The sequence below is a fragment of the Haliotis asinina genome, chromosome 10 (assembly GCF_037392515.1).
Source record: "Haliotis asinina isolate JCU_RB_2024 chromosome 10, JCU_Hal_asi_v2, whole genome shotgun sequence".
NCBI classification, from domain to species: Eukaryota; Metazoa; Mollusca; class Gastropoda; order Lepetellida; family Haliotidae; genus Haliotis; species Haliotis asinina.
Window position 1 is genome coordinate 796461 of NC_090289.1, and position 17381 is coordinate 813841.

The window sequence follows — 17381 nt, forward strand, 5'->3', positions numbered from 1 at the left end:
GGAGCATGCGTGGTTCTTAGTTGATTGAAGAGGAGAGCAATAATGTAAAAAGTCCTACTTGCGGGTTGTAGGATATCAAACTGTCACTGAGTAATACACCAGTCACCATAACGTCAGCACTATCAAAGTTTGTTCATATGAACCCTGCATTGACTTACTGGTGGTGAAACCTGATATAATCCCATTGGTTGAATCATTATTTATACAATTGCACATATATATTGAGAAATTGGACGGATTTGGAGCTTTGCTTCGTGAATGGTATATGTCATAACGTTGGCATTATGCAATAACTAACACATATGCACACGCACACTCACACGCACACTCACACGCACACGCACACGCACACGCCTGGTTGTTAGGTGAGCCCAGACATTCCACGTATCGCTGATCACTCCTTGCAGAAGTCACAAGGACTATGCATTTAAAACATATGCGTCTCTCTTGGGGAATTATTCATTATCCTTGTGTGAGGATGTATACGTTAATATGACGCATATGTACCTGAGCTAAGGGCTGGGTTATCTTTTCGTTAGGCCCTTAACATGTATGTGAGCGAGATGAGGTTCGTTCGAGGTGTGACGCGGGACAGTTGTACTGATTGACTGCAAGTCAAGGTTTCTGGAAGTTTGTTAAACGCGACAATTATGATCGACTTACTACAGTAGATCCATATCTGAGCTCAAGTGTAATCAAAACGGCTTTACACTCGCCAGAGTGATATTGACTCATATCCATTTGTTATGCAAGAACTGATTCTCATGAGAACTTATTCTCTTTCACACCTTCGATTCAGTCATCGAAAACCGATCTGATTACTGATGGCATTGACAGAAATACTACACCCGTCAGACATAAATGGGTCTTTTCCTATTGAGGAGAACGCTGACGCGGGAACACTGGCCATGAATGCGTGTACACAGTTAACATTCCAACACCGCCGCTAGCGCCAACAACGTGCTCTTTGCCTCATGCAGTGAGCGGCATGGTTCGTCAGTGCCTTTGTTTCACTGAAGGAACCGAAACAGTTGTAGTGGGTACTCTCCACGTTAGTCCATGTATGGAAAGTCAACAATGAGATGAATTTTACAGTGTTTCGCATGCGTGCCAAACTATGAATGATAATGTTATTGGAATTCCCTCCCAAACACAAGCGGTTGTATGGTTGGATTGCTACACATGCAGTGCTGCTCCACCGAACACCGCCATGTATGTACTTTAATTAAAGTAAGCTATTGGCATCAGCAGCATTAGAAATAAATACACGCGCTGTATCTGAAATTGATAATGTTAGACGCCATCCTCCTAAACATTTACGTTTTCAAGAAGAAATAGATGGTTATGCTTGTTTTGTGTTGTGTAAATGCCATACTGCGGTATTCTTACGGATTCAAAGAATATAGTGCTAAAGAGATACTGGTGGACATAGGTGACATGGGTTGATGTGTTACTGGAGACTGGTGGACGTGGCTGACATTGGTTGATGTGTTCCTGGAGACTGGTGGACGTGGGTGACATGGGTTGATGTGTTACTGGAGACTGGTGGACGTGGGTGACATGGGTTGATGTGTTACTGGAGACTGGTGGGCGTGGGTGACATGGGTTGATGTGTTACTGGAGACTGGTGGACGTGGGTGACATGGGTTGATGTGTTACTGGAGACTGGTGGACGTGGGTGACATGGGTTGATGTGTTACTGGAGACTGGTGGGCGTGGGTGACATGGGTTGATGTGTTACTGGAGACTGGTGGACGTGGGTGACATGGGTTGATGTGTTACTGGAGACTGGTGGACGTGGGTGACATGGGTTGATGTGTTACTGGAGACTGGTGGACGTGGGTGACATGGGTTGATGTGTTACTGGAGACTGGTGGACGTGGGTGACATGGGTTGATGTGTTACTGGAGACTGGTGGACGTGGGTGACATGGGTTGATGTGTTACTGGAGACTGGTGGACGTGGGTGACATGGGTTGATGTGTTACTGGAGACTGGTGGACGTGGGTGACATGGGTTGATGTGTTACTGGAGACTGGTGGACGTGGGTGACATGGGTTGATGTGTTACTGGAGACTGGTGGACGTGTGTGACATGGGTTGATGTGTTACTGGAGACTGGTGGACGTGTGTGACATGGGTTGATGTGTTACTGGAGACTGGTGGACGTGGGTGACATGGGTTGATGTGTTACTGGAGACTGGTGGACGTGGGTGACATGGGTTGATGTGTTACTGGAGACTGGTGGACGTGGGTGACATGGGTTGATGTGTTACTGGAGACTGGTGGACGTGTGTGACATGGGTTGATGTGTTACTGGAGACTGGTGGACGTGGGTGACATGGGTTGATGTGTTACTGGAGACTGGTGGACGTGGGTGACATGGGTTGATGTGTTACTGGAGACTGGTGGACGTGGGTGACATGGGTTGATGTGTTACTGGAGACTGGTGGGCGTGTGTGACATGGGTTGATGTGTTACTGGAGACTGGTGGACGTGGGTGACATGGGTTGATGTGTTACTGGAGACTGGTGGGCGTGGGTGACATGGGTTGATGTGTTACTGGAGACTGGTGGACGTGGGTGACATGGGTTGATGTGTTACTGCTGGAGACTGGTGGACGTGGGTGACATGGGTTGATGTGTTACTGGAGACTGGTGGACGTGGGTGACATGGGTTGATGTGTTACTGGAGACTGGTGGACGTGGGTGACATGGGTTGATGTGTTACTGGAGACTGGTGGACGTGGGTGACATGGGTTGATGTGTTACTGGAGACTGGTGGGCGTGGGTGACATGGGTTGATGTGTTACTGGAGACTGGTGGACGTGGGTGACATGGGTTGATGTGTTACTGGAGACTGGTGGACGTGGGTGACATGGGTTGATGTGTTACTGGAGACTGGTGGACGTGGGTGACATGGGTTGATGTGTTACTGGAGACTGGTGGACATAGGTGACATGGGTTGATGTGTTACTGGAGACTGGTGGACGTGGGTGACATGGGTTGATGTGTTACTGGAGACTGGTGGACGTGGGTGACATGGGTTGATGTGTTACTGGAGACTGGTGGACGTGGGTGACATGGGTTGATGTGTTACTGGAGACTGGTGGACGTGGGTGACATGGGTTGATGTGTTACTGGAGACTGGTGGACGTGGGTGACATGGGTTGATGTGTTACTGGAGACTGGTGGACGTGGGTGACATGGGTTGATGTGTTACTGGAGACTGGTGGACGTGGGTGACATGGGTTGATGTGTTACTGGAGACTGGTGGACGTGGGTGACATGGGTTGATGTGTTACTGGAGACTGGTGGACGTGGGTGACATGGGTTGATGTGTTACTGGAGACTGGTGGACGTGGGTGACATGGGTTGATGTGTTACTGGAGACTGGTGGACGTGGGTGACATGGGTTGATGTGTTACTGGAGACTGGTGGACGTGGGTGACATGGGTTGATGTGTTACTGGAGACTGGTGGACGTGGGTGACATGGGTTGATGTGTTACTGGAGACTGGTGGACGTGGGTGACATGGGTTGATGTGTTACTGGAGACTGGTGGACGTGGGTGACATGGGTTGATGTGTTACTGGAGACTGGTGGACGTGGGTGACATGGGTTGATGTGTTACTGGAGACTGGTGGACGTGTGTGACATGGGTTGATGTGTTACTGGAGACTGGTGGACGTGTGTGACATGGGTTGATGTGTTACTGGAGACTGGTGGACGTGGGTGACATGGGTTGATGTGTTACTGGAGACTGGTGGACGTGTGTGACATGGGTTGATGTGTTACTGGAGACTGGTGGACGTGGGTGACATGGGTTGATGTGTTACTGGAGACTGGTGGACGTGGGTGACATGGGTTGATGTGTTACTGGAGACTGGTGGACGTGGGTGAAATGGGTTGATGTGTTACTGGAGACTGGTGGACGTGGGTGACATGGGTTGATGTGTTACTGGAGACTGGTGGACGTGGGTGACATGGGTTGATGTGTTACTGGAGACTGGTGGACGTGGGTGACATGGGTTGATGTGTTACTGGAGACTGGTGGACGTGGGTGACATGGGTTGATGTGTTACTGGAGACTGGTGGACGTGGGTGACATGGGTTGATGTTTTACTGGAGACTGGTGGACGTGGGTGACATGGGTTGATGTGTTACTGGAGACTGGTGGACGTGGGTGACATGGGTTGATGTGTTACTGGAGACTGGTGGACGTGGGTGACATGGGTTGATGTTTTACTGGAGACAGGTGGACGTGGGTGACATGGGTTGATGTGTTACTGGAGACTGGTGGACGTGGGTGACATGGGTTGATGTGTAAGTGTTATGTAGCATGTATTTTTAATTGACTTCCTAGATTACTTTACTTTGAGTTCGATTCCAGACACATAGGTGTAGTATATCAAATATGCGATTCTAGAATGGAAATAGCTGAGAAACTATGACAGTGAAAGAAACCTGTCGGTGGTCACTGAAGCAGAATACGTCATTCATAGTTTAATCTGTTTGAGGAACATGAAAGGAACTTTCTAATCGTAATATACCAGCTGATTATGTAAAGTTGACTCAAGTGCTGATCAAACGGCTATTAGCATCAAACAAAACGCCTCGGTAATTATAGCTTAATATTGATAGCATTACAAAAGAGCCTTTCATAAAGCGAATATTCGTTAGAACATCCATATCCATTGTCATTTCGAGTGGTTGCATTTCTATTGATCAAGAGGAGGGTGAATGTCAATAAATCGAAGGTAGTCTGTATGTTTAATGCATTATGTTCAAATAGCGTGACTGCCACAGCCGCAGATCAATGTTGTGAAGGGGAAGATCTGAACAATAATAACACGTTCTAATGGGTAACACGATTATATTCATTCTTGTACCCTTGTGTAGCATGAAGCAAAAGTCATAGATACAAATGGTCATAACTGCACATCACATCTAAAATAGTTTGATGTGATCTGATCTGACAGTGTAAGTCAAGGTACCAACAGTGTGGCCAGATGTTGACCTATGACTAACGTCAGACAGTGTAAGTCAAGGTATCAATAGTGTGGCCTGGTGACGACATATGATTAACGTCAGACAGTGTAAGTCAAGTCAAGTCAAGTCAAGTCAAGTCAAGTCAAGTCAAGTCAAGTCAAGTCAAGTCAAGTCAAGTCAAGTCAAGTCAAGTCAAGTCAAGTCAAGTCAAGTCAAGTGAATTTTATTGTATCAAAGGCCATCGGCCCATATACAGGTTTACACAAGTACAATGTTCGAAGAATTGGTGGTAGTCCGGAGAACTTAGTGAGGTAAATGTGACAATCCATTTAACAAGTTATTTCTTAGGTCCATTCCATGTTTTACAAAGACAGATAATCTATATATTACATTGACATCATTTGAGGATAGAATAGAAACAAACCCTATTTTACTCGTCTTTAGATAGGAAGCGTTCTGGTACATATTTAGTTCGTAATTCAGTTTCAGTTCATCATTAGTTTGGACCAGCCAAGTCTATATTTGATATATATATATTTCTTTGGTTGCTATTTGTTAAAACAGATATATATTTTTCAAGCTCTAATAAAGTTTTAGCCGTTTTGTACAGATCATAACGTGAACTGTTTTCTAAGTTAGAGTGCCATCCTTGGTAGAATATATTTATTGCTCCTTTACGAAAATCATTTAGAAATAGGTATAGATCGCCAACAGATTGATTAAACCAAACAAACCCATAACCATGCGAAAATAATAGTGTCCTTACATGCGAAACCCATGTAACCTTACCGATGCTATCTAGATGAATAAGCATGATATAGGATATTTTCGGAAGCCGATGTTCTGGCATATGGATGACACTAAAACAGTATCTTAGACATTTAATTTGCGAATTTATATAAAGTGGGTATCTTCCACATTCTCCATATCATGTTATTTGGAGTTGCTAATCCAACACAAAGAAACTGTTTAAATGCCAGTAGGTGGATTCTTTCTATGCATTCAAATCTTTGGTAACCCCACACTTCGGGTCCATACAATAAATTTGGCTGTATTTGGGTGTCAAATAATATGAAAAATATAACAGGTGTAATAACTCCAAGTTTATGTGAAATCGACATCATATTAAGTAAAGATCGTTTCCCTCGCAGTGCCAAGTCAGTAACGCATTTGTCCATATTTAGTGTTGAATTAAACATTATACCAAGATATCTATAACCATTACTGGTAAACACACATAGGATGATCCATGACCTGACAAATGACCCCAATTTGCATACTTGGGAACGTCCTACAGAACGATCCACTTGAAACAAGAGGGAGACAGGTTGTCTGATAAATATCGAGAAGTTCATATACCCCGTGCGTTTCACGCATGAATTGTTATAGCACACTCGATTTGGGAATTGAATCAACACAATATACTGAGCAAATATGTTTAGGACCACCGATCCATTTCACGAAGCAAATGGCATTTTCCTGGGTCTTTTTTAAAAACAAAATTGTTGAATATCTAAAATGCTTGTCAATGCCCCAATCATCTTTTTGTCTTCGTCTTAACTAAAGGTTAGCGTGGAATATCAGTATTTTATGCCTGAAATTGCAGTCTTATCATTCGAAGGAATATGCGGTGTTGTTTTAATGGGTAAAGTTGACTTTTCGTCTGCTAAATATTAAATAGATAATAACTACATATAGTTAATTGTGTTTCATTTAACTGAATGGTGGTGGCTAAATCAGAGTAGGGGGAAATATTGTTATCCCAAAATTTTGTTCCTATTTCTCTGTACGAGCTGATTTTCGTCCATAATTCCGCTGGTGATCGACCGGGAATACATGTCTTGGAAATTTATATAACCGGTTCCAGAGAAATGATTAGTATTCAAACAATATTTCCAAATTTCTGTCATATTTTTATTATGGTCACCAAAATTGTGTACAGAAAACTGAAAATACCTTTTGACATTGATTAGTCAGTGAGAAATATCTTTGTACACAAATTTGTCGGTTTGGGGATTACTCAGTACCAGACTCAGTAGATTTATCAGTGACTAAAAAAATATAAAATACAGACAACTCACCAAAGATTACTCCTTTTCATGACAAAGTATGGGAACAGTAAAAACCTGATATAGTATGTGTCAATTATTATACAAGACACAACAATGCTGGAAAACTAGGCGGACTTACTGATTTATGCTTTAATTACCACTCTCTGAATCAGTCTCGGTGTCGGAATCACTTGCAAGTCCAAAGTCAATCACTAGTCTGTCAATTTCCCTTTCTACTGCGATTTCACGTTGCCAGTAACCATCTTCAATTGTTTTAACATGTTTACAGCATTCCGACCACTCTTTTGCACCGATTGCAGACATCCTTAAGTTTCATTTATGGCAACTCTTAAGGAACTTTTTGTGAACTGCAAGTTTTGTGAAGCGACATAATTTTTCACATTTGCCCAAATTAACTCAATCGGGTTTAGTTCTGCGTGGTATGGAGGGAGACGTAGTACATCATGACCATGTTGCTTCAACATCGTGTCTACTCTGTAGACAGGGCCCGATTTGTTGGATTTTGCAAGAAACAATAGTTCGGCTTTAAGCATTTTCTCATCAAATGAGATATCGTGTCTTTGTAGCCACGTTTTTGGGTCATCTTTTCTGTTGGCGGTTGTCGGACATTTGTCTACTTGCTTGCAATGATATGGTGCATTATCCATAACGATGACAGAGTGCAGTGGAAGGTTTGGGATCAACTTTTCCTGGAGCCATTTGGAAAAATTATCAAAGTTCATCTCGTCATGATAGTCTGCTGATTTGAGTTTGGAATAAAAAACAAGCAAAGCATTTGGAACAAAACCGTTTTCACCCCCTGCATGAACCACAATAAGCCGAGGTCCGGTGCCAGACGGATGTTGAGCCCCATTTATTACGACTTCACCCTCAAGTTGCCAACACTTTGGGACAACAACTTTGAGACAACCATCGATAAAGATGAGTGTTCGATTTTCTTTTCTATATTCTTTATTGCACGCAAGTATTGCAAACGCTTGGAAACAATGTCTTTACGTTCCATTAAAAGTTTACGGTTTGACTGCTTTTTTCGCCACCTAAACCCCATGACTTTGAGATTTTTTCGAAAACTTTCCATAGAACCCTTGTAGTTCAACTGGCACTTTGCCATCGTATCCAGAGTGGGTAGTTGTTTTTTCACGCCACATAAACTTTGTACAAATTGACGGACTGCACACCGGTCGAAATCATCAAGTTAGTAACTGCAAGTTTTCGGTTTGCGCAACGTGGTGGGACTGATAAAAGTAGGTCCACCCGCACTACGACCACCTTCTGCCTTAATGCGCTTTAAAGTTACCACTGAGAGTCCAGGAGCAAGGCTACTTTGTAAAAGAGAATCTGCTTTGGTTGCACAATTTTTGTCCATATATTTGATAACATTGTATGCTATCTCCCTTGCCTGAGAATGAACTATTTGCCCATGCTTTCCTAACTTGGACATTTTTCACTACAACTGAAATCTGTTTAACAGTATTGAGACAGGTGTAAAACAGTAGCGAGACTGGTGTTACACAGTAGCGAAACAGGTGTTAATCAGTAGCGGTGTTGATTTCATGTCACGGTTAGCATGAATTTGCACGTGCATAATCGTCAAGCTACCTGTAGCAGCCAAGTGTACTCGCCCAATTCGTTGTACCGCCTCTCTTGTCACAAGTGCGCAGATCATCTAATATGTGTCTAGCAGTCACTACATTAATTCGTTGTCCATTTAAGTACCATCTCTCTTTAAAAGTCAAAGGGCCTCCCTTTCTGAAAACAATACTTTCCCTCTTATCTAAATTTACAGATAAATTCCATTCTTTAGTGTATTTATCTAATACATTCAACTGATTTTGTAGGCCAATAACTGTATCAGAAAGTAAAATAAAATCATCAACAAAAAGGAGCATAAGGATTTCTAGGATGTCGGGATACATCTGTACACCATGCATACCGTTGCATGAAATTTCATGATATAATTCGCTACTGAACAACGAGAATAGAAGAGGACTCAATATGCATCCCTGACGTAAGCCGGACGGGCAATCGAAAACGTCAGTAATGCCAAGGTCACAACGTACACATGATTTAATATTTGAATACATTGATTTTAATATATTAAGCATTTTCCTTTGTAGCCCAGCCCTTTTCAAACAATACCATAGTTTATAACGATCGACTGTATCAAATGTTTTTTTAAAATCAATAAAAGCAACATATAATTTGTTTTTACGACGTGATTAACATTTTTGGACTACTGCATATAGCGTAAAAATGTAATCTACGGTTGAAAATTTATTTCTGAAACCAGCTTGAACTTCCGGTATCTTATCTCTCATATTGGGCAAGTTAGTAAGTCTATTATTTAGAACAGCAGTAAAAACTTTCCCAAGGGCACTCATTAATGAGATCCCCCTATAGTTGTCAGGGTCTCTCGGATCGCATTTTTTTATGTAAAGGTACTATTTCTGAACATGACCAACTCCTTGGAAATATATGATTATCAAAGAGTTTGTTGAAACATTTATAGAGAAATGGCATTATATCAAATTGGGAACATTTAAGCATCTCTATCAGCACTTGATCGGGGCCGGCAGATTTTCCGCTTTTTAACTTGTTTATAGATGATGTAATTTCATGTTCAGTTATTTTAGAATTTAGAATAAATGCATCAATATCTGTGAACTGATCTGAAAAGATTTCATTTTCATCATCTATGTGAGGCGAAAAAACGTTGTTATTTGCAAAAACATCTTTAAAGTGGTAAAGGCATTCTGCTTTCGTTATATAATTCTTCTGTTTGGTTTTGTTTTGTAAAAATCTTATTTGTTTTCAAAAACTAGAATGACTATTAATGCTTCTATGCAACCTGTGTACTAATTTCCTACTTGAGATAGATTTATATTTTCTACAACAAAGTTTATAATGATTTCTTTGTTTACAATATGCTTTTCTGTTTGCCACAGTGTTTTGTGATCTAAGTCTCCTAAGAGTAGTACGTGTTTCCCGTTTCGCTTGTCTACATTCTAGATTTAATGTTTTTTGACTAACAGTTGTAATCTATGTCGGCTTGGCTTTTTCATGAAGCTAGCAGAGTCTAATACGATGACTACAAAGTGACTAATAGCATTTTCAATATCATTGTCAATTTCGTTTAGGAGTATTTCTTTGTTTTCCGCAATCCTATATCTCAGATTTTCAAGAAACATATTAGAGTAATATAATACTATTTTCTCTGATGCCGTTGGATCCTGGATTGACTCATTATTACACCTATTACCCATATTTGGAAATTTACACATCAATTCTAGTGGAAAGTGATCAGAATCAGATCGATCGCCGATACTGAACATATCGACGAACTGAAAAAAATCAGGTGAGCTTAAAAAATAATTATACAATAAGTAAATTCCCCATTTGTGTCACCATAGACACGCCCATTTACGATGTAAAGTTTAAGAGCATAGCACAAATTCAACAGCATTTTACCAAAAGTATTAACAACTCTATCCTGTGATGTGCGATCCTCAACAGGGTCACCCTCCTCGTCAGGGAAACGGGTAGTGCGCCTGAGGGTACCGCCATGATTGGTTATATCAGGGTTATTTCTCTCACCTGTTCTCGCGTTAATATCACCACAGATTAAATTATATGAGTTTGAAAACATGTCATTATTATCTACCAAACACTGTTCTACTTTTACAATATTACACTTGGTGGCTGCATGGTTATATTATGGTGAACCCGGTGGAAGGATAGAGGTACATAACAATTTTAAATTTTTGTCAATTTTAAATAAGTCTTTACATATGGAGAGACCAATTATATTGTCTCCATCTGATCGTATAACATCGTAGAAACTACTCAGTGTTTGACGTACACACAGACAAATGCCACCTGACTTTACTGCAGGACAGTAGAATACATCATTTCCATGTAGCCAGGTGTTCCCTGCAATGTCTACGACAAATGTCTCAACGAGGCATATAATGTCAAATTTACTAATATAAAATAAAAAGTCAACATCGTTTATTTTGCTAAAGAGACCGTCAACATTCCAACTTAAGAAGGACACCGTGCCTCTGTCAATAACACTGTGGACGTGATTTTCACCGGTGCTCACATCAGAAGTTCCTTGTGGGAAAGGATCCGGGCCATAGTCATTGTCCTATTTCACAGGGCGCGACTTACTTTTATTTCTGCCCGGCACTCGGTCTCCTGTATTTGGTGTAGTTCCATGTTGATCGACCGACCTACGCGGCATCGTAACAAGCTTGCCATTCTGGAAGAAACCGAATTTTCCCGTTCGTTTCAGGGCTTGCAGTTGTTGGCGTTGACGCGTAGTTAGATCACTTCCAGTCCCAAGTCCATTTGATTTAAATGTTTCTCTGGCTTTCAGTGTACGTACCTTGTCGTCGGAGAGTACCAGTTTAGCAATTATTGGACGTGGTCTATCACTACCAGGCTTCTTCATACCGAGACGGTGGGCACGCACAACATCAGACGGTTGCCACGTTTTGAATGTTGCGTTATCGTTAAGTAAATTGATAATTTTTTCTTTACAAGAAATAGATTTGTCCCCTTCATCTTCATCGATACCGTAGATAATAATATTATCTCGTCGCCTAAACGATTCGAGTTTATCGAGTTCTTCGTCAATTTGTGAGAGTCTGTCATTGATGCAATCCACTTTCTCATCAACCGCATTGACGTCGGATTGTATTATATGATTCTCAGCTTCAATTTTGTTGAGGCCTGATTTCAGTTCCGACACTGATTTTTCTAGGCTTTGACATTTAGTTCCGATGTTTCTTGAATGTTGTTGAGATCTTGTAAGGTTACAGGCCCGGGGTTTGTCTCGCTTGCACACATTTGTATAAGGGTCATAACCTCCCTGGGCAACGGGTGCGTCTCACCTGGATCACATCCATTTCGTATATGGGTCAACATCATGCAGTGTGTGATTGACGTGACGTCACCAAAGGTGTGAGATACCTTGTTTAAATCGTCAATAATAATAATATGCTGATCAAAAGCTAAGTCCGCAAGGTAGGTTGCAAATATCCTGTGGTATTTCACACATACTGTTCCCAGGCCCTTGATTAGACTGCATACAATAGCCACAGCGAGCATACGATATGCGAAGCTCATACCTGGTGTCCATCTTGTCTCACCTGAGTAGCAATCAACTCTGTCAATGTTTTTGTGTCCACGGGGAGAGATGAAACACCCGATTCTTGCTCGCCAAACATCTAGTGGTATACCCATAGTGATCTAAATGCAGATTTATGTCGAAAGTGGCATTGATGAGCCTTCTTGATGACGAAATTTACAATTTTGTAGGAGCGCTGAAATATGCGACTTTCCACCGGTAGTGACCTTGACCTTCAAGATGCCAATAGAGTGGCCTGGTGTCGACATATGATTAATGTCAAACAGTGTAAGTCAAGGTGTCAACAGTGTGACCTGGTGTCGACATATGATTAACGTCAAACAGTGTAAGTCAAGATGTCAACAGTGTGGCCAGGTGTCGACCTATGGATAACGTCAGACAGTGTAAGTCAAGGTGCCATCACGCGTTTTAGACTTCAACTCAACTCCTATCGCTCTGTCACTCTCAGACGCGTCCACAGGCTTGATGTCATACGAGTGCTGTTTTCTAATAAACATGGTTAAACCTCCCGCTCCTTTTGAAGTAGCTGCGCATTGTGAACTTTTGTAAACAACATCAAAGTTAGGGTCGATATCCGTTAGTTGCCGAGAGTTAACTTCATCCAGCCATGTTTCACAAACGAACATGACATCCACGTACGAGGGGATGTCAATAAGTTTTGAGCCTTGAGCATTTTTCATACCCAGGTGTCACAGTCTATGGTACGACATTGAACCTTGGGGTGTAGCTGATGTGATATATAAGTTTTGGTATCCTACTCTCAGAAGTTATTGAACAGCTCACATTGACAGAAAGAGACCCCCTCACGGCAGTGAAAAGGAATAAAATTGAGTATAGAGCAGTAATTAAGTTTTTAGTTCTTGAAGGAAACTCGGCGAAGAACACTGAAGAAAGGCTTTCAGCAGTTTATGGGAAGTCTTCCCCTTCATCTGCTACCATCAAACGATGGGTCAATGAATTTAAGCATGGTAGAGAGAGTCTTGAAGATGACCCCCGTCCAGGTCGCCCAACAACAAGCACTAGTCAGGAAAACATTGACAGAGTGCATAGACTTGTGCTGGAAAATCATCGAATCACACTCCACGAGTTCGAGTAGACCACAGGCATTTCACACGGTTCCATCGAGACAATTCTTCAAGAACATCTCGTCATGTCTAAGGTGTGCGCAAGATGGGTGCCAAGAATGCTTATAGATGAAATAAAGCAAACAAGGGTCACCATAAGCAACTCCATGCTAACCAGGTACAACAAGAATCCAGAAGATTTTCACTTTAGGCTAGTAACCTGTGATGAAACCTGGATCCACCACTATGATCCTGAGAGCAAACAAGAATCCATGGAATGGAAACATGTCACTTCTCCCAGGACCAAAACGTTCAAAGCCCCCAGATCAGTGCAGAAGGTAATGGCGACAGTCTTCTGGGATAGCAAAGGCGTCATCCACATAGATTACTTACCAAAAGGAAGAACAATGAATGGGGAATATTACGCTAACTTGTTGAGGCGACAGTCAATCAAGAAGAAGCGCCGGGGCAAGATCAGACGTTGTATTCTTCTACATCAAGACAATGCTCCAGTACACACCTCTCGCGTTGCAGCCGCTGCTGTCCAGGAATGCGGGTACGAAATCTTGCTGCATCCAACCTACTCTCCAGACCTGGCACCAAGTGATTACCACCTGTTCTCAAATCTCAAGAAATACTTGCATGGTCATAGATTTCAGGATGATAATGAGCATATTGCTGCTACTGAGGCTTGGTTTGAGGACCAAAATGGAGCCTTCTACAGATATGGCATCAGCGCCTGGCAGAAAAGATGGAACAAGTGTCTCACAAGGGGATTATGTTGAAAAATAAATGTGGTTCATACCAATATTTTGTGTTTTTCTATGCAAGGCTCAAAACTTATTGACATCCCCTCGTATGTTAGTCTAGTCTTCAGGTCAGATATGCTGTCAGATATGGTAAGACCACGAATATTCCATGTTGCAAGGCTACTTATCAGCATAGTTAGGAGTATGACATATACGTCGATGGCAAGGTTCCAGCACTTCATTCTTCGTTGTTGTCTGATCTCGTGTAGTTACCATCTTGTGCGTACCAATACTTTCGCGGAACCCATTCACGGCAGTTTACATTTTCTGGCCAAATTTCATCGTCATCAAGAATGAGTTTTGCACATTGTAACGGGACATTTATCACTAATGTATATCAACAGTGTGACCTGGTGTCGACGTATGATTAACGTCAGACAGTGTAAGTCAAGGTATGAATAGTGTGGCCTGGTGTCGACCTATGTTTAACGTCAGACAGTGTAAGTCAAGGTATGAATGGTGTTGCCGGAAGTACCCACATCAACGATTAACAAATATAACAAATGATTAACAATTATCACTACATTAATTATTCAGACATATCACTAGATGAATTATTAACAATAGCACTAGATCAAGGATTAACTGTGACAATAGATCAGTTACTGACAATGGCACTGGATCAAGGATTAATAATGGCACTAAACCAGTCATTAACAAGTACACTGGATCAGTAAGTAACAACGGCACTGGATCAAGGATTAACAGTAGCACTAGAGCAATGATTGACAATTTCAAGGGATGAAAGATTAACTGGGTTAAGGATTAACAATGGCACTAGATCAAGCATTAACAATGACACTGGATCAAGGATTAACAACTGTACTAGAAAGACTATTTCTAATGGCACCAGATCAATGATTGACAATGAAGCCCTCCTTCTTCCCGACATATAACATGAGCTGCTTTGTGTGTGTTCATTACAGCCGGTATTCGAAATCTACTGAGGCAGTCTCATTGTGTGGATTCAAATAAGTCTCGTTTAATTTTGATAAGGATGTTACAGGAATAGAAGCGTGTATGCATTAAGTACGCAAGAAGTCAAGCATATGTGCTCTAACAAGACCACCTCAGATTCATCTCGGTTATATAGAAGTTATCTTATAACAGGACACCCTTAGTGGATCATGCGTATATACAAATTATCCTATGACAGGGCACCCTTATTGGATCATGGTTGTATAGAAGTTACCTCATGACAGTAACACCCTCAGTGGATCTTGGTTATACAGAAGTTTTCTTATGACAGGGACACCCTTACTGGATCTTGGTTATACAGAAGTTATCTTATGACAGGGACACCCTTAGTGGATCTTGGTTATACAGAAGTTACCTCATGACAGTAACACCCTCAGTGGATCATGGTTATACAGAAGTTACCTCATGACAGTAACACCCTCAGTGGATCATGGTTATACAGAAGTTATCTTATGACAGGGACACCCTTAGTGGATCTTGGTTATACAGAAGTTACCTCATGACAGTAACACCCTCAGTGGATCTTGGTTATACAGAAGTTATCTTATGACAGGGACACCCTTAGTGGATCTTGGTTATACAGAAGTTACCTCATGACAGTAACACCCTCAGTGGATCTTGGTTATACAGAAGTTACCTCATGACAGTAACACCCTCAGTGGATCATGGTTATACAGAAGTTACCTTATGACAGTAACACCCTCAGTGCATCATGGTTATACAGAAGTTACCTCATGACAGTAACACCCTCAGTGGATCTTGGTTATACAGAAGTTACCTCATGACAGTAACACCCTCAGTGGATCTTGGTTATACAGAAGTTACCTCATGACAGTAACACCCTCAGTGGATCATGGTTATACAGAAGTTATCTTATGACAGGGACACCCTTAGTGGATCTTGAACGCATAGGTGTTATCTTATGAATGGGCCACCCTTAGTTGATCAAAGGCATGTAAAAGGCATCATGACATATATTTTAACTGTATGTATAACTCTTATAATTTCCTTACATGCTCAGCTGATAAATATGTTTTACACATTCAAAGTTATCCTTCAGAGAAGTCGAATATGACCAATTATTTATTTGAATATCCCTTGTCCATTCTCCCTGCAGGCAAGTTTTACATCTTTGCTGGACAATACATAGAATGCTGAATCCATGCAATCCAAGACCCAATTGAAACAATACAGTTTTTATTTACAAAGCTACATAAGTACGTTAGAATACATACATAATATATACAGAGCTAAAAGATAACAGTGAATTGGTGCATTGTGCATAAACAATAAAGAATAGTGGTGATGATATTGCGCAGAGAGGTGGGTCTTGAGATTTGGTTTAAAAGAGTCCAGAGATTCATAGTGTTTGGGGTTAAAGGGGAGTTCCAAAAGACAGGGGAAATTATAGGAGAAAGTTCTATAACCAAATGTATTAAGATTGCAGTTTGACACAGTCAGAACGTTTCGCTGCTGTTCACGTAACTGAGATAGCACAGACGGTATTCATGTTGGATATCGAACCCAGCCCTCCAACATGACAGGCCACACACTGGACTTAAGTGGGATAGCACAGACGGTATTCGTGTTGGATATCGAACCCAGCCCTCCAACTTGACAGGCCACACACTGGACTTACTCCTTTCACACCATATAATTGTAACACAGGTGAACGCCACGCGTCCGTAACAACAAACATTTAACTACACGTGGAGGTCATGATAATCAAGACAGTGTATATAAACATGCTGAGAAATTCTACACTGGTATGTGTTCGGATGCACTTGCGAGCTGACTAGTAATCAACTGCACCGTGTAAACAGACTGTGATGACACACAATGTGTTCCATACATTCAAGTAGACAGGGAAACATCATTGTTCGGAAATAGGACCGTAACGTGTGGAGCACAACCAAGGTATCACATATGATGTGACCATCATAACCGTTACTCACTGTGTGTCAGAATGACGAGCAGCAGCAGGCGTCTCCCAGCCATTATATCTGAACCCTCTCCCACTGATTCCTACTGAATCACAGTGACAGCACCAACTGGGACTGTAAACACTGCCATTCAATCGACCGTGTCAGTTAACCAATTGCAATGTCTGTTGAGAGCGGAGCTATGGCGACCCCGCTCTTCAATTACATTCATACACTGTGACAGCACACCCTGAACGACTGGTGCCCAACATTTTACTTAAAGTCACATTTCGACACACGTCCAAGAAGATAATTACTGTTGTCAGAGAACATGGGTATATGGTCTCTGCTGATGTCATCCCTGATTAATGTTATGGGTTTGTGGTATTTCACTGT

General features: G+C 41.8%; 1 protein-coding gene across 1 annotated transcript in view; it reads right to left on the reverse strand.

Annotated features, from left to right (window-relative positions):
* Nucleotides 1-17069, reverse strand: part of LOC137298547 (neuronal acetylcholine receptor subunit alpha-6-like) — a 29276-nt gene extending 12207 nt beyond the window's left edge. Inside the window, exon 1 of the mRNA XM_067830848.1 lies at nucleotides 17019-17069. Within this exon, the coding sequence (XP_067686949.1) occupies nucleotides 17019-17061 (43 nt within the window). The 5' untranslated portion in view covers nucleotides 17062-17069. The remainder of the gene's footprint in view (nucleotides 1-17018) is intronic.
* Between the last annotated feature and the right edge of the window lie 312 nt (nucleotides 17070-17381).